This window comes from Chelonia mydas, chromosome 7 (genome assembly GCF_015237465.2).
Source record: "Chelonia mydas isolate rCheMyd1 chromosome 7, rCheMyd1.pri.v2, whole genome shotgun sequence".
Taxonomy (NCBI): domain Eukaryota; kingdom Metazoa; phylum Chordata; order Testudines; family Cheloniidae; genus Chelonia; species Chelonia mydas.
The window spans coordinates 108,485,335-108,512,272 of record NC_057853.1 but is presented as its reverse complement, the minus strand read 5'-3'; the positions used below and the strand labels follow the sequence as shown (position 1 = coordinate 108,512,272).

General features: G+C 39.1%; 1 protein-coding gene across 1 annotated transcript in view; it reads right to left on the bottom strand.

Moving 5' to 3' along the window:
* The window catches only part of PDZD8 (PDZ domain containing 8), a 141,866-nt gene that overhangs the window by 102,070 nt on the left and 12,858 nt on the right, over nt 1-26,938 (bottom strand). The window contains exon 2 of the mRNA XM_007064224.4: nt 4,179-4,301. Within this exon, the coding sequence (XP_007064286.3) occupies nt 4,179-4,301 (123 nt within the window). The remainder of the gene's footprint in view (nt 1-4,178; nt 4,302-26,938) is intronic.

The following is a 26,938-nucleotide window of genomic DNA, read 5'->3' as shown; positions in this document are numbered from 1 at the left end:
AAAAAGGCTCTAGGGGCAATCCCAGCAATTACAGGCTGGTAAGCCTAACTTCAGTACCAGGCAAAGTGCTTGAAACTATAGTAAAGAACAGAATTATAAAACACACAGATTAACACAATTTGTTGGGGAAGAGTCAACATGACTTCTGTAAAGGGAAATCATGCCTCACCAATCTATTAGAATTATTTGAGGGGGTCAACAAACATGTGGACAAGGGTGATTCAGTGGATAGTGCACTTGCACTTTCAGAAAGCCTTTGACAAGGTCCCTCGCCAAAGGCTCTTAAACAAAGTAAGCAGTCATAGGGTAAGAGGGAAAGTTGTTTCATGGATCTGTAACTGGTTAAAAGATAGGAAACAAAGGATAGGAACAGTCAGTCAGTTTTCACAATGTAGACAGGTAAATAATGGTGTCCCCCAGGGGTCTGTACTGGGACCAGTGATGTTCAACATATTCATAAATGATCTGGAAAAAGGGGTAAACAATGAGGTGGCAAAACTTGTAGATACAAAATTACTCAAGATAGTAAAGTACAAAGTAGACTGCGAAGAGTTACAAAGGGAATCTCACAAAACTGGGTGACTAGGCAACAAAATGGCAGATGAAATTCAGTGTTGGTAAATGTAAAAGTAATGCACATTGGAAAACAGTCCCAACTATACATATAATACGATGGAGTCTAAATTAGCTGTTACCACTCAAGAAAGATCTTGGAGCCATTTTGGATAGTTCTCTGGAAACATCCACTCAATATGCAGCAGCAGTCAAAAAAAAAAGCTAACAATGTTAGGAACAATTAGAAAAGGGATAGATACTAAGACAGAAAAAAATCATAATGCTGCTATATAAATCTATGGTACATCCACGTCTTTAATACTGTGTGAAGATCTGGTCACTCCATCTCAAAAAAGATATTAGAATTGGAAAAGGTAGAGAAGGGCAACAAAAATGATTTGAGGTAAGGAACAGCTTCCATATGAAGAGAAATTAAAAATACTGGGACTTTTCATCTTGGAAAAGAGAAGGAATACGATACTACTAAGAAGGAATACGATAGAGGTCTATAAAATCTTGACTGGTGTGGAGAAAGTGAAGAAGGAAGCATTATTTACTCACTCTCTTAAAGACAAAAACTAGGAGGTCACCAAATGAAATTACTGAGCAGCAGGTTTAAAACGAACAGAAGAAAGTACTTCTTCACACAACACACAGTTAACCTGTGAAACTCGTTGCCAGGGGTTGCTGTGAAGGCCAAAACAGCGTTCAAAAAACAACCTAGATAAATTCATGGAGGATAGGCAGGATGATCAAGGATGCAACTCGGAATTCCATGCTCAGAATGTCCCTAGCCTCTGCTTACCACAAACTACAACTAGGCAACACGAGAGGGATCACTTGATGATTACCTGTTCTGTTCATTCCCTCTGAAGCATCTGGCATTGGACACTGTCGGAAGACAAGACACACATAGGTTGTGCTTCAAAAGGGCTAATTTCCCAAACTGAGGAAATTATAAGCACAATTGATTGGAAGGAAAACTTCAGATGAAAAATGTGAATGAAAATTGTGAGTTCAGGAGGAGTTTCTAGGTGGCCAAAAAGGCACAAATTTCACAATCCAGAATGAAGACAACTGTGGGTAAAAAACCATGCTGATTCTGTGGTGAACTGAAGGCATAAATTAGAAATAAAAAAGTAACAAACAGAAATCAATATAAATTAGAAATTATGAATTGTAGAAAATTGATAAGGGGAGCTAAGAACATAAGGGGAAAAATCTATAGCTGGCAGGACTAAGGATGATAAAAAGGAATTTAAGTATATAAGGAACAAGAGAAATCTTCGCAATGGTATAGGCCCATTATTAGATGGAGATGGTAAAGGTATTAACAGTGGTGCAGAACAGGCAAAAGAAGTGTTCAATAAATATTTCTGTTCTGGTTTTAGAAAGGAACAGGATGATGTACTGATATCACATAAGGATGAGGAAGTACTTTCTAGTCCATTAGTCACTATGGAGGATGTTAAACCGCATCTATTAGGGATAATCATTTTAAAAATCAGCAGGCCTGACTAACTTGAAGCCAAGAGTGCTAAGAATGTGGGGTGAGGCGATCGCTGGCCCACGGATATTAATTTTTAACAAACCTTGAAATACCAGGAAAATTCCAGTGACTGGAAGAGTGCTAATGTTGCACCAATATTTAAAAAGAGCAAGGGGGATGACCCAGGTAAATATAGGCCTGTTAGCCTGATATCAATCCCAGGCAAAATAATGGAACAGTTGATATGGGATTTAACTGATTAAGAATTAAAGGACAAGAATACAATTAATGCCAGAGCCAGTCAACCTACTTTGTGGAAAATAGGCGTTGTCAAACAAATCTGATTTCATTCCAATGAGATTATAAATTTGGTTGATAAATGTAATTGAGTAGATGTAAGAAGGCATTTTGTAAGGCACAATATTCTGATTTGAAAATTAGCAGGATACAATATCAACAGAGCACACATTAAATGGATTATGAACTGGCTAACTGACGGATCTCAAACTGGGGAATTGTCATTGAATGGGGGTGTTTCTAGTGGGGTTCCAGAGGGATCCATGTTATGCCGAATGCTTTTCAACATTTTCATCACCAATCTGGAAGTAAATATGAAAATCACTGCTGATAAAATTTGCTGATGAGACAAAGATTGGAAGATTGATAAACAAGAACGTGGGCACAGCAGATATGCAGAGCAATCTGGATTGCTTGGTAAACTGGGCCCATTCAAACAAAATGCATTTTTATGCAGCCAAATGCAAAGTTACACATCAAGGAACAAAGAATGAGATCATAACTAGAGAACTGGAGACCGTCTCCCAGAAAGCAGTGACTCTGAAAAGGATCATGGGGCCATACTGAACAAGCAACTCAACATGAGTTCCCAGTGAGATGCAGTCAGTGGCAAAAAGGACTAATATCAGCCTTGGATGAACAAACAGGAGAGTAGTGAGAGTAGAAAGGTGATTTTACCTCTGTATACGATATCAGTGAGACCAATACTGGAATACTGTATCCAGTGCCCACATTTGAAGAAGGATGTTGAAAAACTGGAGAAGGTATGAGAGAGCCACAAAATTGATTTGAAAACTGGAGAAAATGCCTTATGGGGAGGAGAGACTTAAAGATATCAACCTGTTTAGTTTATGAAAAACAAGATTGAGAACTGTCTTGATCACAGCATATAAATGCCTTCATGTGGATAAAATACCAGATACTAAAATATTATTTAATTATTTAACCTAGCGGAAAAAGGGATAACAAGAATCAATGTCTGGAAGCTGAAGCCAGACAAATTCAAAGGAGAAATCTGGTGCAAATTTCTAACAATGAGGGTAATTAACCACTGGAAAAAACTACCAAGGGAAGTGGCAGATTCTTCATCTCTTGATGTCTTCAAATTAAGCCTAGATGCCTGGCTAAAACATATTTTCCCAAAAAACAAGTTATGCTTTAGTCTTCTTTCATATGGCTTGGGCAGGTAGCAACAACTACAGATTTATATCTAAGTTTGATAGCCAGCACATTGCTGCAGCAGTGAGCTGGTGAATGTTTTAGTGAAACACAGAAGTTACTGGGTTCAATAGCGGGGAACTGGGTGAAATATAGGAGGTCAGACTAGATCATTTAATAATCCCATCCAGCCTTAAATTTTATGAATTTAAGGACATTTTCACAAAAACAAGTTTTACTTGCTTTGGACTTTTGATTTTGTTACTCCTTTTTGTTTTCAATGTTAAAATCACTTCCACAGCAACTAAATTATGAAATCACCAATAAGCTTATGAACCCATGAATTCTTACTTGATGGGGGGCAGGGGGGGAAATAAGCAGTAGGAGCAGATTAACACTTAAGCAACCAAAAGCAAAGAGGACGAAAAATCATTATACATAGATACACACATCTACATACACCCACAGAATCATCTAAACAGCTTAGAGTGTGTTTTCCATGTTTCAACTGATCATTGAGAGAGAATTTTTAATTTTAAAAAAAGCTATATTATAGTACGAGTTCAACTAGGAGAGTGAAGTTGCAGCGTTCTTGTACCAAAACAGGCTTAGCAATAATATCACGTACTTGAAAACCACTAAGTCCAGAAAGAGTGAGAGGGCAAAGGACAGGACATACCTTGTACATTCTATTAAGGTAATTTTAAGTCGGCCTTCTGTCAATGGAAAATCTTGTATGTTGAGATCCCGATCTTCATATTCCTCAGGTGACATAACTTGAAATGGAAAAAATGGCTTGAACCTGATAAAAATAAATATAAAGTCTCACTTTTTCATAAACAGGACTATTTTACTAGTTCAAAATACATTAACAGAACTATCAGGCATAAAGAATGAAAGCAATATACTTACAGGGCAATTTGGGGGGGGTGGGGGGGTGGAGTGAAGGGGCTGTTTTGCTGTTTAAGACAATTAAGGACAGAAAATCTGATTTCTACAAGTCTTCCAGCCCCCCAAAAATAAAAAAAAATAAAAAAGCCTCTCCAAGCTACTAAAAATTCTTCCATGCAAGAAGCGGAGGAGTGTATAAACATAGCAAGAATGTAAACACTTTGTTTTCCCTGGAATAGATTCTTTGAATGCCATATCCCAGTGTGCCAGTAATTTTGGATAAAGGAGATTATAAAAAATATTCTCGGAGTGAAACTGTGTAGCTGTCTAATATGTTAAAGAAAAATCTTGTGCTATTATGTTGTGTAAAGAAACTGTACTGTAAGCTTTCAATTTACCTATATACTAAAGTATTTAGATGATTAAGGACCAAAGAAACCTACAGACAGATATTTACATACCACAGTATAGGTTTTCATACAATAGGATAGGCATAGCTAGAGATGTGCACTATTAAACAAGACACTGTTAGTTTTGTTATCCATGCTAGTACTTGGGTTCTTACAACATTGAAAGAACTTTTAGAGCATTATTTTGCTGAGAATCCAATACATAAACTTTGAAAACATTAACTGCCTTCTTCAGTTTCTTATGTATAAATTCTGAATACCTTGATTGGGATTTTAATACTTCTTTACAGTCTCAAAAAATGATTTCCCTCATTTGCAGGGCATGGTCTGGTTTTGCAGTCATGTTAGTTTAACCAGCGCAACTTGTGTTTTTGGACCAGGCATAGGATTTACAGAAGCTCATAAACTGTCATTTGATGGAGAATGACACCAGAGGAAGAAAACAAAAAAGCTTCCTTCTTCAGTTCACCAGCGAACGCATCATTTTTTAAATTAAGAGGTGGTAAGTAAATGCGGTGATGAAGATGTCAGCATTCCTAGAGCATAGTTTCAGCACCTATCCCCACACTACTCACACAGCCTGCATGAAAGAAGGAAAAGTCTAGTTTTAACTATCTTAAAAATAAAGAAATCAAAAGGAAAAAAGTTATGACTAAAATTTCTATCAGAATATTGCAAACGTAAAATTGAGGAAATTCAGAGGTATGTTTCTATAGCTCTTAAGAACCACATTGTACATACAGTACCGTGCTTTTAGATACCATGATGATAGCTACCTTAGAAATAATTTTAGCAGTGTATTTTAGATATAATTTTATCAGCTAGAGTGAGGCAAAATAGTATACGTTTGAATTTCCTGACCGTTGAGAGTTTAAAAATATCAGTCATAATTTTGCATTAATGCAAGATGACTTACAAAGACCATTCCAAATTCTAAGAACTCCAATACAGTATGTACTGAAGTATGCAAAGCAGTTAAGGTTTTCTTTTCAAGTTGAACTTGAGTTCTGTAGTATTTGTAGATAATTGAGTTATCCGATAATATTCTTTTAATATGGAATTAGAATACAGAAGTACATTTAAAACCAACAAAGCTGCGAATTACAAAACAGCAGGCTCTGCTGTCATTTTTCTTGCCTAATGGCTTCAACATGCTTTTGGAAATAGATCCTTAAAGTCCTAGGCCAAAACAAGTTTGGATTATACTTTCGTTTCCACTGATACTAGTAGATTACAAATAAAGAAATTAAATTTGGAGTATTTAGTTAGTTACATGTAACTGATTCTTTACAACATTCAATTTTCATAACCCAGCAATTACCATCTATTTAATGATAATCTATTGGATGTTTACAAAATTAAATGTAAAACCTCAATGCACTATTATTCTAAGTAGGGTTTAATTACTTGTTAGTTAATTAACTGAGCAGTTTACAGACTGTTCAAGTATGAGATAACCCAACTACATCTATTAAGTAAAAATGTTTGGAAAGATTATTTCCTATTGGCAACTGGTGACTGAATACACAACTTAAAAGCCTTATTACTTTAACTAGCAACATTTAGCCACCTTGTGATCTTACTGTAAAATCCATACATGGGCTATCTGTAATAAAAGTGTATGATGGTTCACAGATGCCCAGTTCCTCCAATTCCCCCTCCCCCCCATAGGGATAGGGACATCCTTTAGGTTTCAGAGTAGCAGCCGTGTTAGTCTGTATCCGCAAAAAGAAAAGAAGTACTTGTGGCACCTTAGAGACTAAAATTTATTTGAGGCTAAGCTTTTGTGAGCTACAGCTCACTTCATCGGATGCATGCACTCTCTCACTCATTCTTGCAGACAGTCCCCCACAACGAACGCCACTTAGTAGCAACATTCCCTCCAGTGAAGAGTGCTCCCTACAGAGCTGTCATTGCTACTCCTTTGTTCCACTAAACAGGGTTGCTAAAGAACAATACCAGGTACTCCAATTCCCAGAAGCCAAGTTTACTCCTTCCATAATGGCCTTGCAAAATGTCAGCTGGGAACACTGCTTAGGTTATGAAGCAAGATAAACTACATTAGTTTAATACAACATTTATACAGTAGTATGAATAATCCAGCCACACTTAATGAACAAGTGGATTTATTTAAAATATTGTACTTAAGTATTACTTTAAAATACTAACTTACACTGGTGTTTTAGAAAAATGGCTATTCTTCATTAAGGAGACAAGGTGGGTGAGGTAATATCTTTTATTGAACCAACTTCTGTTGGTGAAAGAGACAAGCTCTCTAGCTTACACAGAGCTGTTCTTCCAGTCTCCAATATCCTGGGACCAACACAGATACAACACTGTTACAAACATTCTTCATCAAGCTAATTTAATGAGATTTAGCCAAGAGATCTGGGTTCTATTCCCAGCTCTGCAACAGATTGTGTATGACCTGTACAAGTCAACGTCTCATTGTTCCAGTTTCTCCATATAAAAAGAGGGGACAATATTTTCCGTTTTCAGGAGTGTTGTGAACTTAGGGTATGTCTACACTGGCACTTCGTCGGAAAAACTTTTGTCATTCAGGGACGTTAAAACACACACACCCCCGAATTACAAAACTTTTACCGACTAAAAGCGCTGGTGAGAACAGCGCTTTGTAAGCAGGGGCTCTCTCCTGCCGACAAACAGCAACTACAAATGTGCGACTTTTAGTGGCACAGCCATGTCACTAAAAGCTGCGCAGTGTAGCCAGAGCCTTAAGTCAGGAGTCTGCAACCTTCGGCACATGGCCCATCAGGGTAATCCGCTGGCGAGACCTTTTGTTTATGTTGACTGTCCGCAGGCACAGCCCCCCGCAGCTCCTAGTGGCCGCGGTTCGCTGTTTCCGGCCAATGGGAGCTGCGGGCAGTGGTGCGGGCTGCAGATTGTCACTTTCTACAGCTCCCATTGGCTGGGGACGGCAAACCACAGCCACTGGGAGCTGCGGGGGGGGCTGTGCCTGTGGATGGTCAAAGCAAACAAAATGTCTAGCGGCCCGCCAGCGGATTACCTTGATGGGCCACATGCCGAAGGTTGCCGACACCCGACTTAAGTAATTGGAGTTTGTAAACTGCTTTGCACTTCTATAATACTGTCAGAGGATTTCAACATCTACCATTATATTTAGTCCATCTTTAATACATGGAATGCCTTTATACAGCACTTAAAGAAAAACTGTCCAAACATTTATCAGATATAAAACTAGGCCAATCAGCCAGAGGCAGATGAATGATGGAGCATTCCTCCCTCTGTCCAGAAACATCCTGAAACAAACCTTTGTGCAAAACCAAACCCTCATGTCACTCAGCCACTACAAGGAGCAACTGAGCTGGATTCCCCTCAGGATTCTGTCCCAGGACCTGGCTTGAAGTTTCAGTCTTTCACATCAGCCTCTGGTTTGTACAGTTCTTATAAATTTGAGGCTCCAGCCCACTGCAGCTGCACATAAAGGAGCTCTTTCTGTGAGGTAGAGAGTTGTACCCTCTATACAACCAAATACTGTTGTAAGTAGCCCACCAGTATTTCTATGACACTGTTAAACCTCAGTCAGTAACCAAAGACTGGGTCCACACTATACACTTACATCAGTATAACAACTCAGGCATGTGAAAAATCCACACTCCTGATTGATGCAGTTATACCTCCCTAAGCCCCAGTGTAAACAGCGCTATGTCTATGGGAGAGCTTCTCCCATCAATATAGCTTCCGCCTCTCGCAGAGGTGGATTAACTATGCTGACAAGAGAAGCTCTCCTGTCAGCAGAGTAGTGTCCTCACTTAAGTGCTACAGTGGCATAAATGCAGTGCTGGAAGTGTAGACCTGTCCAAAGACAGTTTCCATTTTGTTATATATGTCATGCAAGAATCAGAAAATGTTTTGATAATAGATAGAATTTTACCAAAAAGCACTTGCAAGTAGTACCATGTTCTTCTGAGTATTGCTGTGCCTTCTCACCATATTTCCCAATGCCAATTTCCGATATATCTTTATTAGTTCACCTCCTAAGTCTTTCTATAATGCCATCAGCCTGTTCAGCAAGACTCAAGTCACTCGTCAAAGTGAATACTCTGCTCCAATTTTGAAATTGGTCAGTTATATCCTGAGATGAGATTAGGCTCTTTTAAGTTAGCCTTTATCATTCATTACTGTTTACAAGTGTCCAACCTTGAAGTAAGGGCCTTCCCTTCTCCACTCCACTGCCTACTAACAACTAGGGATTTGTCTAAATCCTTGTTCAATTGTTTCTTCAGAGACACCCCCATAGTAGACATAGTAGATTTAACAGGTTTCATCTCCTACTTTTTTCCTTTATCTGAACCAGAGTTTCAGAGTCACGTGATCATAGGGGATTGATAAGTACTCGAGTGAATGTCTCATTGGCTGGTCATTTTACACTATTTTCTATCATCAGTTTGCTGAACAAACTTGTTCTCGGTCTACTCTCTCCTCTTAACCAAAGAGTAGTCACATGATACCTTGAAAACAAAGCTGCTACATAGTGTTTCTTCACTGCGTTCACCCCATAGCAGCCAGCTAGCATAACAGAAAACAGGCACGCTGCTAAAGTATTTGACAAAGTTAGAGATTAGAGAACATACATTAGAGAACCAGAATTGTCAGGAATGTGTGAAGTCCATCCTTTATTTAAAAAAAAAAAAAAAAAAAAGTGTTGAAGCCCTTACTGCTTCTTTGTAATCTACAAAAGGCAGCTGAAAAAGGTTGGGGGGTTTTCCGGTCCATTAGGTTTTTTTTAAAATAGATTTCTGTTTAATATCAGAAATACCATGGCTTGTCTGCAAAGAAAGAAAATTTAGCAGGTGAGCTGGGAAGACTGTCGTAACTTTCTAAAACTTTGTTTGTTAACTATTTAACTCAAACTCCTGACAGATTTGGGTAAAAGCTCACTTTGAGAATTCAAAAACCCCAGCCCCTTCAACTGAAGATTTCTACTTCTCCAAGGAGACCTTTAGCAAAACTATCACAAAGCTTCATGTTTCTGATATTTCTAAGGTTAAACTCCCTCCCAAACACTTACATCATAAAGCAACAAAAGAGGCACACATTTTTCATTGCTGTTGTCATAAATATAAAGGGAAGGGTTACCACCTTTCTGTATACAGTGCTATACAATCCCTCCTGGCCAGAGGCAAAACCCTTTCACCTGTAAAGGGTTAAAAAGCTAAAATAACCTTGCTGGCGCCTGACCAAAATGAGGAGACAAAATACTTTCAAAGCTGGGGGGGGGGAGACAGGGACAAAGGGTCTGTCCCTGTGTGATGCTTTTGCCGGGAACAGATCAGGAATGCAGCTCAGAACTCCTGTAAAAAGCTAGTAAGTAATCTAGCTAGAAATGCGTTAGATTTCCTTTTGTTTAATGGCTAGTAAAATAGGCTGCGCTGGATGGAATGTATATTCCTGTTTTTGTGTCTTTTTGTAACTTAAGGTTTTGCCTAGAGGGATTCTCTGTGTTTTGAATCGGATTACCCTGTAAGGTATTTACCATCCTGATTTTACAGAGGTGATTCTTTTACTTTTTCTTTAATTAAAATTCTTCTTCTAAGAATCTGATTGCTTTTTCATTGTTCTTAAGATCCAAGGGTTTGGGTCTGTGTTCACCTATGCAAACTGGTGAGGATTTTTAATCAAGCCTTCCCCAGGAAAGAGGGTGTAGGGCTTGAGGGGGAAAGACATCTCCATATGGGCTCTTTCCCCCCTGTTCTTTGTTTAACGCGCTTGGTGGTGGAAGCATAGGTTCAAGGACAAGGCAAAGTTTGTACCTTGAGGAAGTTTTTAACCTAAGCTGGAAAGAATAAGCTGAGGGGGTCTTTCATGCAGGTCCCCACATCTGTATCCTAGAGTTCAGAGTAGGGAAGAACCTTGACAAGTGTGCAGGCCATCTTTAAGTTGGTTTATTTTGGTTTCAACCAGTTATTTCCAGTTTTATCAACAATGAGAACAGTTTTTCTCCCACTTTCAGTAACCCTTTAAGTATGTACATAGTTAAATTCTATCTCATAGCCAGTTTTTCCAAGCTGTATGGTTTCCTCAGTTCTTCATAACCCACTGCCTCCAAAACCTCTCTCTTTACAGTAATACTCCTTTGCACTCCTAAAAGCTGTCCTTTACAGCAGTGGTACTCAACCAGGGGTACACGTATGCAGAGATCCTCCAGGGGGTGGTTAATCAACTCATCTAGATACTTGCCTAGGTTTATAAACAGGCTACATAAAAAGCACTTAGCAAAGTCAGTACAAACTAAAATTTCATTCAGAAAATAACTTGTTTATACTGCTCTATACACTAAAATGTAAGTACAATACTTCTATTCCAATTGATTTATTTTATAATTATATGGTAAAAAATGATAAAGCAAGCCATTTTTCAGTAATCGCGTGCTGTGACACTTGTGTTTTTTGCCTGATTCTGTACACAACTCGATTTTAAATAAGGTGAAACTTAGGGGTACTCAAGACAAATTACTTTCAGGAGTCTTGTCTGGAAAGGTTGAGAGCCACTGCTTTACAGTCTTTTCATTTTATTTATATTCTTTCGATACTGTAGTGCTTAAGTTTGTATTCAGCTGGTCAGCTGTAATCCACGCAATATAGTGAATAGCGATCAATAACTTCCCCTTTCCCTTAATTTGGTTAAAGTAAGTTGAATAGTTTAACTGCCTTCTAAAACTGGCTATGTCCTCACCCTACAATACAGTAGAACCTCAGAGTTATGTACACCAGTTACGAACTGACTGGTACACCACACAGGTATTTGGAACCTGAAGTATGCCTCAGGCAGCAGCAGAGACAAAAAACAAAATAAAAAACACAAATACAGTACAAAACTGTGTTAAATGTAAACCACTAAAAAATAAAAGGGAAAGTTTAAAAAAAGATTTGATAAGGTAAGGAACTGTTTCTGTGCTTGTTTCATTTACATTAAGATTGTTAAAAGCAGCATTTTTCTTCTGCGTGGTAAAATTTCAAAGCTGTTTTAAGTCATTGTTCAGTTGTACACTTTTGAAAGAACCATCAATGATTTGTTCAGAATTACGACATTTCAGAGTTATGAACAACCTCTATTCCCAAGGTGTTTGTAACTCTGAGGTTCTTCTGGACATAGTTTTACGATTTTTATACTTTCTCACCAAGTCTTTGACAAAATACATGATGTGAAAGGCAGCACATCCCTGTATAACTCTAGTAGATGCAAGTTTTCTAACTGAATTCACCAACATTTAAAACTACCCTCTGGCTTACTGTCCTAGCTTAATACATGGTCAAAATTTATAAGACCATTCCTAAGCTGAAAGACAAAACCAAAAAAAGTTCTAAATGTCTCCACCACTACTTCAAAGAATCTTTGTACACCACAAAGCAGTGACAGACATAAAAAGCCATTTCATTTTCCCTGTGAAGATTGCTTAACTATGGAGTTGCCAACATGAATTTATTTCAGTTGACTTCTCTGCAACTGTTCCCAATAATCAAATACTCCCTCTACAGAATGAGGAAAGAGAGTAACCCAATATCAGAACTAGTTTTTAAAATTTTAGTGTTTGTAGTGCTGTTGTCTAAACAATGTGACTTTTTGCTTATCTGGAGCAACTATACAATGAATTTCAAACTCAAGTCACCAGTAAATCAGATACATTTTAAACATACTCTGGTTAGTTACCTCTCTTCAAAAAAACTCATCAACATTCCTCCACTAATAGAGCTGTCAACTTCCATCCATGCAAAGAATTTCAAATTTGTGCTGAAGTAGAACATTTCTAAAATTGCCTTACTAGTTAGAAAAAAAATTGAGGCATTTCAAATTAAGATAAAAAGAATGTACTAGTTGGCTAACCCATTCCATCAGTGTCTCTGAATAATCTTTGCAAGAAGAATGCAATATATTTTTCTTTTTCAGTGTAAGTCAGTCCTTAAATAGCAACAGTATATTTCAATCAAATACAGTAAGACAGAAAACAAGCAGCAAAAGCATGTTTTCACAACACTAGGTCAGATGATGTCATCAAAGAAATCTTGTTAAAAGAGATAACTACTCAGCGAATACTTAAAGATATTACACTTAAAATTGCACAAGACTCAGTCCTTCTGTACATAAAGCCAAAAAAGGAAGAGAGAAATTTGTTTCAAATACTCTACCTAAAACTACTTTAGTTCCCTTTATGCTTAAGAATCCACACTCTCCATCCAGGGTTCTCCCATGAAGCCTTGAAGGGTGACAAATCCAGCACACTTGGTATTTTATCCCCACCTTTAACTAAAAGAAAACCCAAACCAAAAATATCTTATAAACTGCTGTAGGAAAAAAACAAAACAAGAAATTCTGCACTTCTCTCATGGGGGTATATAGACCACATAATCTTCTGCTCCCTCCTTTTCAAATTTTGGGAAAAGCCCTATCCATCTAATTGCAAAACACCCTGAATTAATATTTAATGTTTTAAAAAGTGTCTGGCCCAAACTAGCATCTATTTGTATTAGCTATTGTACATGGATTGTTTTGTGGGCTTTAAGCCAGGTTTTCTTACTAGACAAAATAAAGACAGGAATAGTCTTTTATACTGAAGAGGGAAAAAAAAAATAGAGTGTCAGCTATTAGCTAAAATTATCTGGTCCCATCACAGTATCTACTCATCTACAATGTATTCAGGAGCACCAAGAAACAACCCACCACCAAGCTCTGCCTGGCCAAAGACAAACAAGGACTTACGTAATTCTATTCACTCTATCTGCCAAGGATATCCAGAACCACAGTGCAGAAACAGACACAGGCTAAATACCGGGAGAGACAAACTAAAATATCAACAGCAGCTGGACTGCTTTTCTGCTCTTCAGAAAAAGGAAGAATTAGACTGGCTAAAGAGAACCAGACCTTTTTCATTGCACAGAACCGTTATAATTTGCAAACTAAGTCAGCTTGAGCTGAAAAGGCAAGAGCATGATCATATAACATGTTCTGAGAAAGGAAGGAAAGGAAAAAAAAAAGCTTTAAATTATTCACCTGTTTGGTGAAGGGAATTTAATAACAGCGTTTTCCAAAAACAATTACTCAGATTTCTCTTTACAACCACATCATCACTTTGGGTTATACAAGTTTCAGTGCTACATTACTTCCATAGATGAACAGTGTCAGGTTTACAAATTCCTAGTCAAGTTACATACTTATTTTAGAAGATATACATTAAATATTCAGTTAATCACAATACTTTAAAACTAAAATAGGCTTTAAATTCAAATGCCAACAAAACAAACAGTCGAAGCTTAAAATGTAACAGACATTATTTACAAATTTAAATTTTTTAGTGCAGTTACGCTGAAGGGTTTTAGAGAGATATTTCAAACTGTGTTTGCAAGAAGAGTAAACAAGCAAGAACCAAGTTCCTGAACGGAAAGCGAAAGACAGCATCTTATAAAGATACCTGTATTTAACAAAACACTGATTTATTCTAATAGATTGTACCATTAAGGAAGATATTCAGGGATGACCATTACTAATTTGCGTTTGGAAAAAATAAGCCCTGCACTTCTTCCATTTGGGGGGTACAGAGACCATTTAACTGCCTACGGGAGAAATCCAACAAATAAACTTTAATAAAATCATTTAAAGTTACTCTGATTTAGCAAAACCAGATAAAAAGTCATGCTTTTGCTACTTAAAAACATTTAAATTATCAAATTTTTTTGTTTCAAGCTTAAATACCATTTAATTTAGGTTTATTACACTGTAGGCAAATTTAATCCTAAACTGCCTGGAAAAATTCTAAAACCATTATAGGCCATTCCTAAAAGTATGAAATACAAGTTTTGTGATAGTCACTTTTTTTTAAAAGAAATTGTCTAACAAGTTACATAATCCTACCAATGCCTTTGCTGAAAGGTTTTATAACTCTGAAAGCTCCATTACAGATCATCTGTGAGAGACAGAAAATATGAGCTCATCCTTACTTAAAAGCTAAACAAAAAACCAAGGTCTATTTTGCAGAATTCACTTTCTTGCCCACACTGAAACCAATGAAAGCTGTACTGAGAGAGCATGACTGGCTCTACAACCAACTGATTTTAGCAAATCAAAGCATATTTCTATTTGATAGTCAGTCTCAAACACGATCAAAGCATCTTAGCTTTACCACATCCGTAAAAATAGTTCAATTTAATTAAAAACGCCTCATTATTGGAGCATGTGGGACTTCTCAGGAGATTTTATGAAAATATGCAAAATCAGTTTTCTGACATTTTAGCACTCCACCCACTTCATGGATTCCATTTTCCCATTAATGCAGGAGGATCACATGCATAAATTCTCAGTACCCTGAGGGAATTAGTCAAATCTACGAAAGAAGAGGAAATATAGTACCTGTTATTTTTCTCTTAAAGATCCTTCACTTAATCCATATGCATACATTATGCTCCTCCCATTACTTTGAGGGATAATATGATATTTTGATGACATAAGGGAAGATAAGGATGGAAATCACTATCGCGGAATTCTTCACAAGGGAGTTTGTAGACGTTCTACCCCGGCCAGATGATGGAAAGACAATATTTGTACAATCCTACAAGTACCATATGTTTACTCCAAAGTAGCTTTCAGCAACTTTCTGCATCATCTTTGGACTCAAAGTCTATGACTACATTTTTCACGAGTAACTAGTGATTTTGGATGCCTTATGCGGGGGGGGGGGGGGGGGGGGGATCTTTGCGGTGTCTGATTTTCATAAAGTACTGAGCACCCACCCTCTGAAAATCAGGATGTTTGTTACTAGTAGTCACTTTTGAAAATCTGAGCTATAGTGCCTGGCAAAATATGCACCAATACTCAGTTGGCTTCTTTGCAGGTAACTAGCACAGATGCTTTACCTCTTTATCAGAAAGTCATAAATCTGGTAGAGAGTCCTGAAAACACTTAATACTTCTGTCAGTAATAAACAAGCTGAAAAATCTTGCAGTATACTTCTTGAACTAATTTCTTTATTTAACCAGAGAAGACAGGCCTAAGAATGGCCACATTTCTGTTTGGAAGTAGTTTCCACTGCAAGGAACTCTCCTTCGTGCCCATATTCATGTTTTCTTGAAGAAAGCTAAAAGATCTGGATTTTTTTAGAATCTCAGAGGGAGAACAACTTCCACAGGATGGATTATGCCCAAAGTAGCGTGGATGAGATGACTATTGGAGAAGCCTCTCCCTTTTTGCCTTTCCTATTCAAGAAAAGTACTATATAGGCAAAATGCACAGGGGTTCCTTGTGTTGGAGTGGGTCTTCCATCTCTGTTGCTAGTCGCCAAAGTGGTTCTTTGAAAAACAGGTTGATCATCTTTGAATACAAGTGACCCAGCCAACTGGAAGCTATTACTATTTTTTCCAGGCCTGCTCATCTTCTGGAGCATATCTTTCTATTCTCATCTTGATGAGCAGAGCAGCATGGCAGTGCTACTTGCTATAGGAACACTATACCTGCTAAAGAACTTGGGGCCCTTTTTATGCATTTGCATGCTGCAAGAGCAGTTTGACTTGCCTTATTACAAATCTGTTTGAATACATGGTGGAGTTGTTCTGAAACAGATCAAGGGAAACTGGAGCTCAGTCAGTTCTCTGACTGTTCTCATACAGCATTGATTACGGATATGTATACTACGTTTTTTACTGCTTACTTTAGCGTAGAGGAAATTTTTTCTCCCTGAATATGCTCTTGCTCTCAGTGTGCTCCTCCTAGTTTATGCAAGGCTTTCCTGATAATGTTGTGCAGTTGACCACTGTACCCGGCTTGTAACCTGAGAGACTTCTGAAGGTGATTTAGAAAACTTTGGAAAACCACTTCCCCCATGCTGAGCACTAATCTATTATTCATTTTCTAATCTATTTTTCATTTTCCACTTACCTCTCCACAAGGAAGTTCTTACACAGATTCTCCACAGTTTGCCCACTATATCAAGGACATTCTGACAGAGGGCCCAATTCAAGAAAGCATTTAATCAAATATTTATCTCTAAGTATGTGCTTAAAGTTAAGCATGTACTTAAGTGCTTTCCTGAACAGGTTCCAGTTGGAGGTATTCTCACCAGCCTGTTGTAGCCTTGAAACACAACTTCCATTGCAACAGGAGAAAAGTTGGAGGGACTTCACATGAACTGCGCTTCCATAATTACAGAGGCACACTGCCTAATCTTTGATGCCTGTGCTCTGCTGATCACTCGTTTTGACTCTGAGATTGGTTGCATATTGACAAAACAGACCATAGCACTATCCTATTGGTACTATCAGTGGAAAATTGGTTAAAAGATAGGAAACAAAGGATAAGAATAAATGGTCAGTTTCCAGAATGGAAAGAGGTAAATAGTGGTGTCCCCCAGGGGTCTATTCTGGGCCCAGTCCTATTTAAATTATTCATAAATGATCTGGAAAAAGGGTTAAACAGTGAGGTGGCACAATCTGCAGATGATACAAAACTACTCAAGAAAATTAAGACCCAGGCAGACTGCAAAGAGCAACAAAAGCGTCTCTCAAAACTGGGTGACTGGGCAACAAAACGGCAGATGAAATTCAGTGCTGATAAACGCAAAGTAATGCACACTGGAAAACAATCCCATCTATACATATAAAATGATGGGGTCTAAATTAGCTGTTACCACTCAAGAAAGATCTTGGAGTTGATGTGGATAGTTCTCTGAAAATATCCACTCAGTGTGCAGCGGCAGTCAAAAAAGCAAACAGAATGTTGGGTATCATTAAGAAAGGGATAGATAATAAGACAGAAAATATCATATTGCCTATATATAAATATATACAACCAACATCTTGAATACTGCGTGCAGACGTGGTTGCCCCATCTCAAAAACGATATATTAGACTTGTAAAAGGTTCAGAAAAGGGCAACAAAAATTATTAGGGGTATGGAACAGCTGCCATATGAGGAGAGATTAATAAGATTGGGACTTTTCAGCTTGGAAAAGAGACGACTAAGGAGGGATATGATAGAGGTCTATTAAATCATGACTGGTGTGGAGAAAGTAAATAAGGAAGTGTTATTTACTCCTTCTCATAACACATGAACTAGAAGTCACCAAATGAAATTAATAGGCACCAGGTTTAAAGCAAACAAAAGGAAGTATTTTTCTACACAATCCACAGTCAGCCTGTGGAACTCCTTGCCAGAGGATGTAGTGAAGGCGAAGACTATAACAGGGTTCAAAACAGAACTAGATAAATTCATGGGGGATAGGTCCATCAATGGCTATTTGCCAGGATGGGCAGGGATGGTGTCTCTAACCTCCATTGGCCAGAAGCTGGGAATGGGCAACAGGAGATAGATAACTTGATGATTATCTGTTCTGTTCATTTCCTCTGGGGCACCTGACATTGGCCACTGTCAGAAGACAGGATACTGGGCTAGATGGACCTTTGTAAGGTATCACTAAAAAGCTTATAATCTACTGAGAGTGTGGTCATCCTATTTGCATAAATGTATCATTCCTATATCTGAAACTAGAAATATAACTCTGAGGTCCTATTGTAATTATGCAAAGTGTGGGCCATTAATGGTGGTTTGGAATCTTGATGGCTCCCATTAACCAGGACAATTGGTTGTAAATGGCTCTGTTTACTTGTAAGCCTTCCTGTAAGTGTGTGCGCCAGCAAGTGGGTACTGAAGTCTTACAGTGGCATGTGATCATGTCATCTGAACTGGAATCCATCTTTAACCTGGTGCTTTTCCATTTAGAAGAAGGGGTGGGAACCCAGAGAGAGACACAAAGTATTCCCGCCTTGTGCCAAAGATATAAAAGGGGGTGGAACAGAACAAAGTGGGCTGCCAGTCATGAGAAATCCCCAGAGTTACCACCTGAGCTGGAGCTAACAAGAACTGTACCAAGGGAAAAGGATTGGGCCCAGACTAGGAAGAAGTCTAGTCTGTGAAAGAAGCTTATTGGAACATCTCTAAGGACATGGCTACATTTGCGAGTTAGAGCGCACTGGGCTGCTTTAATGCGCTCTAACTCATGACACGTCCACACTGGCAATGACTCCGTGGCTAGAGCACTCCTGGTACTCCACCTCGGCGAGTGGAATAACGTATGATGCGCCGCCACAGCACCAGTGTGGACGCCCTGGTCTGTTAATGCACTCTGATCGGCCTCCAGAAGTGTCCCACAATGCCTGTTCTAGCCACTCTGGTCACCACTTTGAACTCTACTGCCCTGCCCTCAGGTGACCAACCGTCAGACCCGCCCTTTAAATTATCTGGGAATTTTGAAAATCTCCTTCCTGTTTGCTCAGCCAGGGGTGGAGTGCTCTCAGCGAATCTTTCCAGGTGACCATGCCTCCATGTGCCAGGCGATCCCCCGTATGGAGCAATGGCGAGGTGCTAGACCTCATCAGTATTTGGGGGGAGGAAGCTGTCCAGTGCCAGCTGCACTCCAGCCGTAGGCAAACGGCCACTCTGGTGCGGCCCCTGCAACCTGCTGTTTTTACAAAGAGCTGGACACGATACATGGGGGTGACCCCACCTCCACTCCGAGTACCACCATGGACACTGCAGAGCACAGTCCAACAAGGGAGGAGGAGGAGGAGGAGGAGGAGGAGCAGAAAAGCAGGAGCGAGGGTGCTGAGGAGGAGGAAGATACCCTGGCATCCCTAGATGCATGCAGCCAGGAGCTGTTCTCAAGCCAGGAGGAAGGCAGCCAGTCGCGGTGGCCAGTGCTTAGGGAAAGGACAAACACCAGAGGAGGTTCCCAGTAAGCGGCTTTTATTTTGGGAAGCAAGTTATTCGGTGCGGGCTCTTGGGGCAAGGAGGGTTAGGGCTTCATGTAGGGCTAAATTTTCAAATTGTACTATAAGAATTGATGTAAACTTTGATTTCATTCAGCCAGCCACCCATTTTGAATAACAGAAAGGAATGACTGTCTGAGACTCGGATCCTGTTTCCCATATGTATTACAATTAGGACCTGTTATAAAGTTTAGTTAGTAAGAGACAAGATTTTGTATTGTGTCTATGATAAATAGATTAGAGAAATGTTGAGGGCCTGAAGCCCCAATGTGAATGGTTTTAGTTATAAAAGATTTAGCAAGACTTAACTTACAATGTATTCTGTATACCTTTGAAGATTTCTGTGAGAGACTGTTTGCATAAATAAGGAATGCATGCATCAGGAAAAGATAAGGTGCGAAAGCCATCACAAATGTCCAGATGGTCAAGAAAAAGTGAGAGACTTGGAAACACCAGGAGACAATCAGAAAATATCCATTGTATCCGAGGCTAAACACGTTGGCAGCATTGATGACCTCAGAGGTGAGGCAGGCACCCCCGAAGGCAAAACAACAAATAAATGATAACAGCAGAAAACCCCAAGATTAACACCACTTAAGGACTAATGATTACAGGATGACATTGCAGAATGCATGGACTCAAATGGGAATTTACAACTATAAAGATGGGGTGTTTTGCCATGGAACTCTGGGTTCAGTCCTGCAAAGCCTCGGAGCATCGGATTGTGACCAACAGAGCCTAGCTCCTCACTCGTGCTCAATCTAACTGACCCAGTGGGGTCAGAGGGTAATGGCTTGTAGAAAGTGGTGTTGGAGAGCTGCCAAGCAGCCTCTTGTTCATATTCCGACCTATTCATGATGACAACAGCAGATTCTAGGTGGACTCCTCCTGAAGGTCGAAACAGCAGACTGGACTTCTACATAGAGTGCTTCCGCCGACGTGCACAGGTTGAAATTGTGGAAAAGCAGCATCGCTTGCCCCATAACCTCAGCCGTGTGGAACACAGTGCCATCCACAGCCTCAGAAACAACTCTGACATCATAATCAAAAAGGCTGACAAAGGAGGTGCTGTTGTCATCATGAATAGGTCGGAATATGAACAAGAGGCTGCTCGGCAGCTCTCCAACACCACTTTCTACAAGCCATTACCCTATGATCCCACTGAGAGTTACCAAAAGAAACTACAGCATTTGCTCAAGAAACTCCCTGAAAAAGCACAAGATCAAATCCACACAGACACACCCCTGGAACCCCGACCTGGGATATTCTATCTACTACCCAAGATCCATAAACCTGGAAATCCTGGGCGCCCCATCATCTCAGGCATTGGCACCCTGACAGCAGGATTGTCTGGCTATGTAGACTCCCTCCTCAGGCCCTACGCTACCAGCACTCCCGGCTACCTTCGAGACACCACTGACTTCCTGAGGAAACTACAATCCATCGGTGATCTTCCTGATAACACCATCCTGGTCACTATGGATGTAGAAGCCCTCTACACCAACATTCCACACAAAGATGGACTACAAGCCGTCAAGAACACTATCCCCGATAATGTCACGGCTAACCTGGTGGCTGAACTTTGTGACTTTGTCCTCACCCATAACTATTTCACATTTGGGGACAATGTATACCTTCAGATCAGCGGCACTGCTATGGGTACCCGCATGGCCCCACAGTATGCCAACATTTTTATGGCTGACTTAGAACAACGCTTCCTCAGCTCTCGTCCCCTAACGCCCCTACTCTACTTGCGCTATATTGATGACATCTTCATCATCTGGACCCATGGAAAAGAAGCCCTTGAGGAATTCCACCATGATTTCAACAATTTCCATCCCACCATCAACCTCAGCCTGGTCCAGTCCACACAAGAGATCCACTTCCTGGACACTACAGTGCTAATAAACGATGGTCACATCAACACCACCCTATACCGGAAACCTACTGACCGCTATTCCTACCTACATGCCTCCAGCTTTCACCCTGACCACACCACACGATCCATCGTCTACAGCCAAGCTCTGCAATACAACCGCATTTGCTCCAACCCCTCAGACAGAGACAAACACCTACAAGATCTCTAGCAAGCATTCTTACAACTACAAGACCCACCTGCGGAAGTGAGGAAACATATTGACAGAGCCAGAAGCGTTCCCAGAAGTCACCTACTACAGGACAGGCCTAATAAAGAAAACAACAGAACACCACTAGCCATCACCTTCAGCCCACAACTAAAACCCCTCCAACGCATTATTAAGGATCTACAACCTATCCTGAAGGATGACCCAACACTCTCACAAATCTTGGGAGACAGGCCAGTCCTTGCCTACAGACAGCCCCCAACCTGAAGCAAATACTCACCAGCAACCACATACCACACAACAGAACCACTAACCCAGGAACCTATCCTTGCAACAAAGCCCGTTGCCAACTGTGCCCACATATCTATTCAGGGGACACCATCACAGGGCCTAATAACATCAGCCACACTATCAGAGGCTCTTTCACCTGCACATCCACCAATGTGATATATGCCATCATGTGCCAGCAATGCCCCTCTGCCATGTACATTGGTCAAACTGGACAGTCTCTACGTTAAAGAATAAATGGACACAAATCAGTTGTCAAGAATTATAACATTCAAAAACCAGTCGGAGAACACTTCAATCTCTCTGGTCACGCGATTACAGACATGAAAGTTGCTATATTACAACAACAAAAAAAACTTCAAATCCAGACTCCAGCGAGAAACTGTTGAATTGGAATTCATTTGCAAATTGGATACAATTAACTTAGGCTTGAATAGAGACTGGGAGTGGCTAAGTCATTATGCAAGGTAACCCATTTCCCCTTGTTTTTTCCTACCCCCCCCCCCCCCCCAAGACGTTCTTGTTAAACCCTGGATTTGTGCTGGAAATGGCCCACCTTGATTATCATACACATTGTAAGGAGAGTGGTCACGTTAGATAAGCTATTACCAGCAGGAGAGTGGGGGTGGGAGGAGGTATTTTTTCATGCTTTGCGTGTATATAAAAAGATCTTCTACACTTTCCACAGTATGCATCCGATGAAGTGAGCTGTAGCTCACGAAAGCTTATGCTCAAATAAATTGGTTAGTCTCTAAGGTGCCACAAGTACAGACTAACACGGCTGTTACTCTGAAACTTGCCTGTGATAGTAACCCTCTTGGCATTATAGGTCATTTGCTACACATGTGAGTTATGACAAGATTAATTTTCACTAGTAAAGTCACCACCTATTTGATTTTTATTTTAATGCTTACATCACAACATGGAATTCCATACTCACCATCATCATCTTCAAGTCTCACTCAAAATGGAGTGGTACATGGGAACAGACAGATTTTATACAGGGGTACCAAGGTTTTACCACCATTCACAGTAAACAAGACCAGATGTACAAAATGCTTAAGTGTTTTAAATTACATTAGTGACACTGGGAAACAAAATGTGATCCTGTTTTAACACATCATATTACAAAACCAACATGAAGATCTTAGTACTTATATACAGGCAACCTTTACCATGAGAACATATTGTTCACAGAGTTACAGTGATGTTTAAAACTGACATAGGAAAATAAATAAGTTCACCACTAAGGAAAGATTCAGAAATTCATACAGATGATGTATGTAAACTTGCAGATAAGTATTGTAAATCATAGTGAACTTTCTCCTTGATTTTCTATCAAGGATTTGGATATATTTTAGACCTTTTCTTTAAGCCAAAACAGGCAAGAGTGTACACATTGAGAACCAAAGATTCGCAAGACATTGCGGTTGAAATGTAAAATATCTCCCTTGGCCCCATACCACACAGTATTTTTAAATATAGAAATTCAAAGACCAAAGTATTATGATGCTACCTCTTTTTCCCCCATTTCCCTCACAAATGTTAAAAAAAAAAAATCTAGAGATCTTCTATTGTAAGAAAGAATTTTAGCTGGCGACAAACCCCTGAAAATAGGAATTAAATGCTAATATAATTCAAGTTATATTCTTTAAAACATCATATTTGTAATCTAAGAAGTTAATGTACTCAGGGTGTCAATTCTATCATTAATTGCCCCATAATATATTCTTCACTAACACCTTGTAAGATTCAGAGAAGATGAGACACGTATTTCACTGTTGTGACCCCGATGTATTTTTTTTTGTAAACAAAAGATACAGTTTTTATGTACGGGGAGGGAGAATTGTTCCTCAAGAACACCAGGCTGGTTTATAAAATAGTTAAAAATCTAACAATGGCACTCTGTGGGGGAAACTCTCTCTATATTTTAATAAGACTATTCGCTACCATCCTTAGATCTTAAAATAAGACATCCAGGTAGCAGCTGTCCAAACTACTACTACTATAGATAACTAAAATCTATCTGAACATAGTACAATTTTACTGTTGCGTAAGTGAGTGTCAAACTAACATCATATCTGAATAAACTATTCACTGAATTTAGAGTGAAGATACTGTATACACAGACCAAATACTTAGGTAGCATTTTTTCCTACAACTCTGAGTGCTATTTAGAAGAAACATGTGGAGAATTCAGTCAGAAGGTTATTTCCCATTCCATGTTTTACCTGTAATTCAACCTACGATTTAGATTTTCAAACACGATTCATTTTTTGATACTTTGCTACAACCTGTGTGGCATTTCAGAGATACAGTTTGTTACCATGATTTCAAGTTTTTTAAAAAAAGGAGTTGACTTTTTCCATTGATCAGAATATAGCAAGCTATACAAACATGATCTGTTTAAATCCTTCTCATCAATATTTGAATACTCCTGTTTATCTAACAGTATTGTTCCTCCCTGTTACGTGGGAGAGACTGGTTTGATTCTTTGTGCCAGCTCCTGTAAGCCTGAGGAATGAAAGGCTAAGGAAGCAGAGATCCTCTAGGCTCTAACACAGATAGGAAGGATCTTGCCCTTCCCCTCCTCCACACTCTACAGCACCCAAATATCAAGTTCTACTTTTTACCTTTGCCATCCCTTGCACTCTCTTTTCAGTTCTCTATCACTCTTATGTAATCTCGGAGTTTCACAAGTCTCTGTTAAACTGGTCTCATGTTCTATTATTTTTGTCACCATCTAAAATAACTAATTTAAGGTGTCCACTGACACTTCAACAGTGCTGAAAAGCCACAACACTCCCCCCTTCTGCTCCCCCCAATGCACTGTTAGGCTAAAATGGAGTTCTACTCTGAAAGAAAAAACACAAAACTCACCTTACTGTTTGTAAACTAAAAATATCTGAGATGGATTCAGTGACACACTAACTATGGAATGCCACAATAAGTTTTTAAAAGCAACAAAAAGAGTAACAGCCCTGAAAAATAAACCTGAACTTAATAGTGAAACTGGGAAGGTGTCACACACATCACCGATAATAGTTACTGCAGGCCAAACTTTGCGCTTGGTTAAATCTTTGCAACCCAAAAATACACAAAGCAATATGTTAGTGCTTAAAGTAGTTAGTCTATTTAGTTTTACAAAGAAAATGTTGAGATGACGACTTATAGTCTATAAGCACCTACACAGAAGGAAAATATCTGATAGTAGAAGAGTCTTTACGCTGGCAGACAAAGGCATAACAAGATCCAATGGCTGAAGTTATTCTATAAATTTTCTATACCACACTCATCACGGTAGTATCTGAATGCCTTTCAGTAATCTATTAACAACATGACTAACAGCTATCACACATTTGTTCCCTCATCCTCTCGCTAGGGGAAGAAATGTGTGCAGTGGAGTGTTCTGGAACATAGTTAAACAAAAACTCAGCTATATATGTTTGTTGCACCTTGTTCTTGGAGTGGAAAATGGTGAGGTCTGCAATAGTCCTTAGTGTCTGTGAGACTTTGTTCCACAGTCTTGGGCCAACCCCCAAATAAGTTGTCTCCTGCACCAGCAAGCTTTGCTCTTAATTGTAGGAAGTCCCATTGCACTAAGAGAGCAAAGCTGTCAATTGGGGTTTATCTTAGAGCTTAAAGGCAATCTTCTAGATACCCTAGTCACAGAGTACTAAGCACCTTGGAGATAAGGACCAAATGTAGAAGCTAAATAGATTCAGACTAGAAATAAGGTTTTGTTTTTTGTTTAAAAACAGTGAGGGTAATTAACCTTTGGACAAAATTTACCAAGGATTATTCATTGCTTTAAGACTTTAAATCATGAGCATGTCTTTCTAGAAGATTCTCTAGCTCCATCAGAAGTTTTGGGATTGATACAAGAACCCTTTAGTGAAATTCTGTGGCCTTTTATGCAGGTCAGATGAGATGACTAGAATGGTCCCTGCCTTCTGGCCTTAAAAATATGTGAATTTATGTTTTTACTCAGAAAAAATCATGACTGCTTATTACTCCAAAAATGAAAGTTAACCTAATTCTAGACCCAAATCCACTTAATTGCTCAGAAGCCATAATACAGCAGTAAAATAAACATCCACTGAATGCATCCAATGAAGTGAGCTGTAGCTCACGAAAGCTTATGCTCAAATAAATTTGTTAGTCTCAAAGGTGCCACAAGTACTCCTTTTCTTTTTGCAAACATATTTAGACACCTTCGGTGATGCATTTTTTAAAATGAAGCACACATAAGGTGACTAGTGCTTTCTCATCACTTACGTACTGCTGTTCTTTATTTTATCAAAGCTGTCCCATTCAAATACAAATCTCACTTGACTACCTTCAGGAAAACTTGTAAGTTGTTCAAAAAAAAATATATATATATATGTATATACACACACACAGAATAAAACTGTTCTGCTTCATAACTTCATTGGTCCAACCTATCACTTGTAATGTCGCTGGAAAAAGGCACAATTCAATGTTATACTATTAACATTTTGAAAATGGAACCATTAGTAGATTATTAGTCCCTACTGACACTTCTTTACTGAATTACCGAACCAGTCATTTGAGTATCTAATATTTTCCCCCAAATGCTTCTTCCACTCTCTCAAGTATACCCCCTATTTTATTTTGTTTGCCTTGCAGTACAATTAATAAATTCTCTTATTGTTCAATGGAGAGTGATGAAATGTTGAAACAGTTCAAAACCAAGCAAGCGTGAACATGAATTATATACAGAGACGAGTGTTGGTGACTTGAGGCAATCACTGCAGGAATGTTGAATAAGCAGTTTACCACAGTCACTCAATAACATGAAATGACTAGCTACTATAGTGAAACTGTCAACATGAGATTAAGTTCCATAGTGATTAGAGTGCAGCATTCTATGACACCACATTGCTGAAACTCACTTTCCTCACTCAAATTGCTTTCTAAAAGCTTAACTTTTTATTTTGTTACAAAGATTTACAA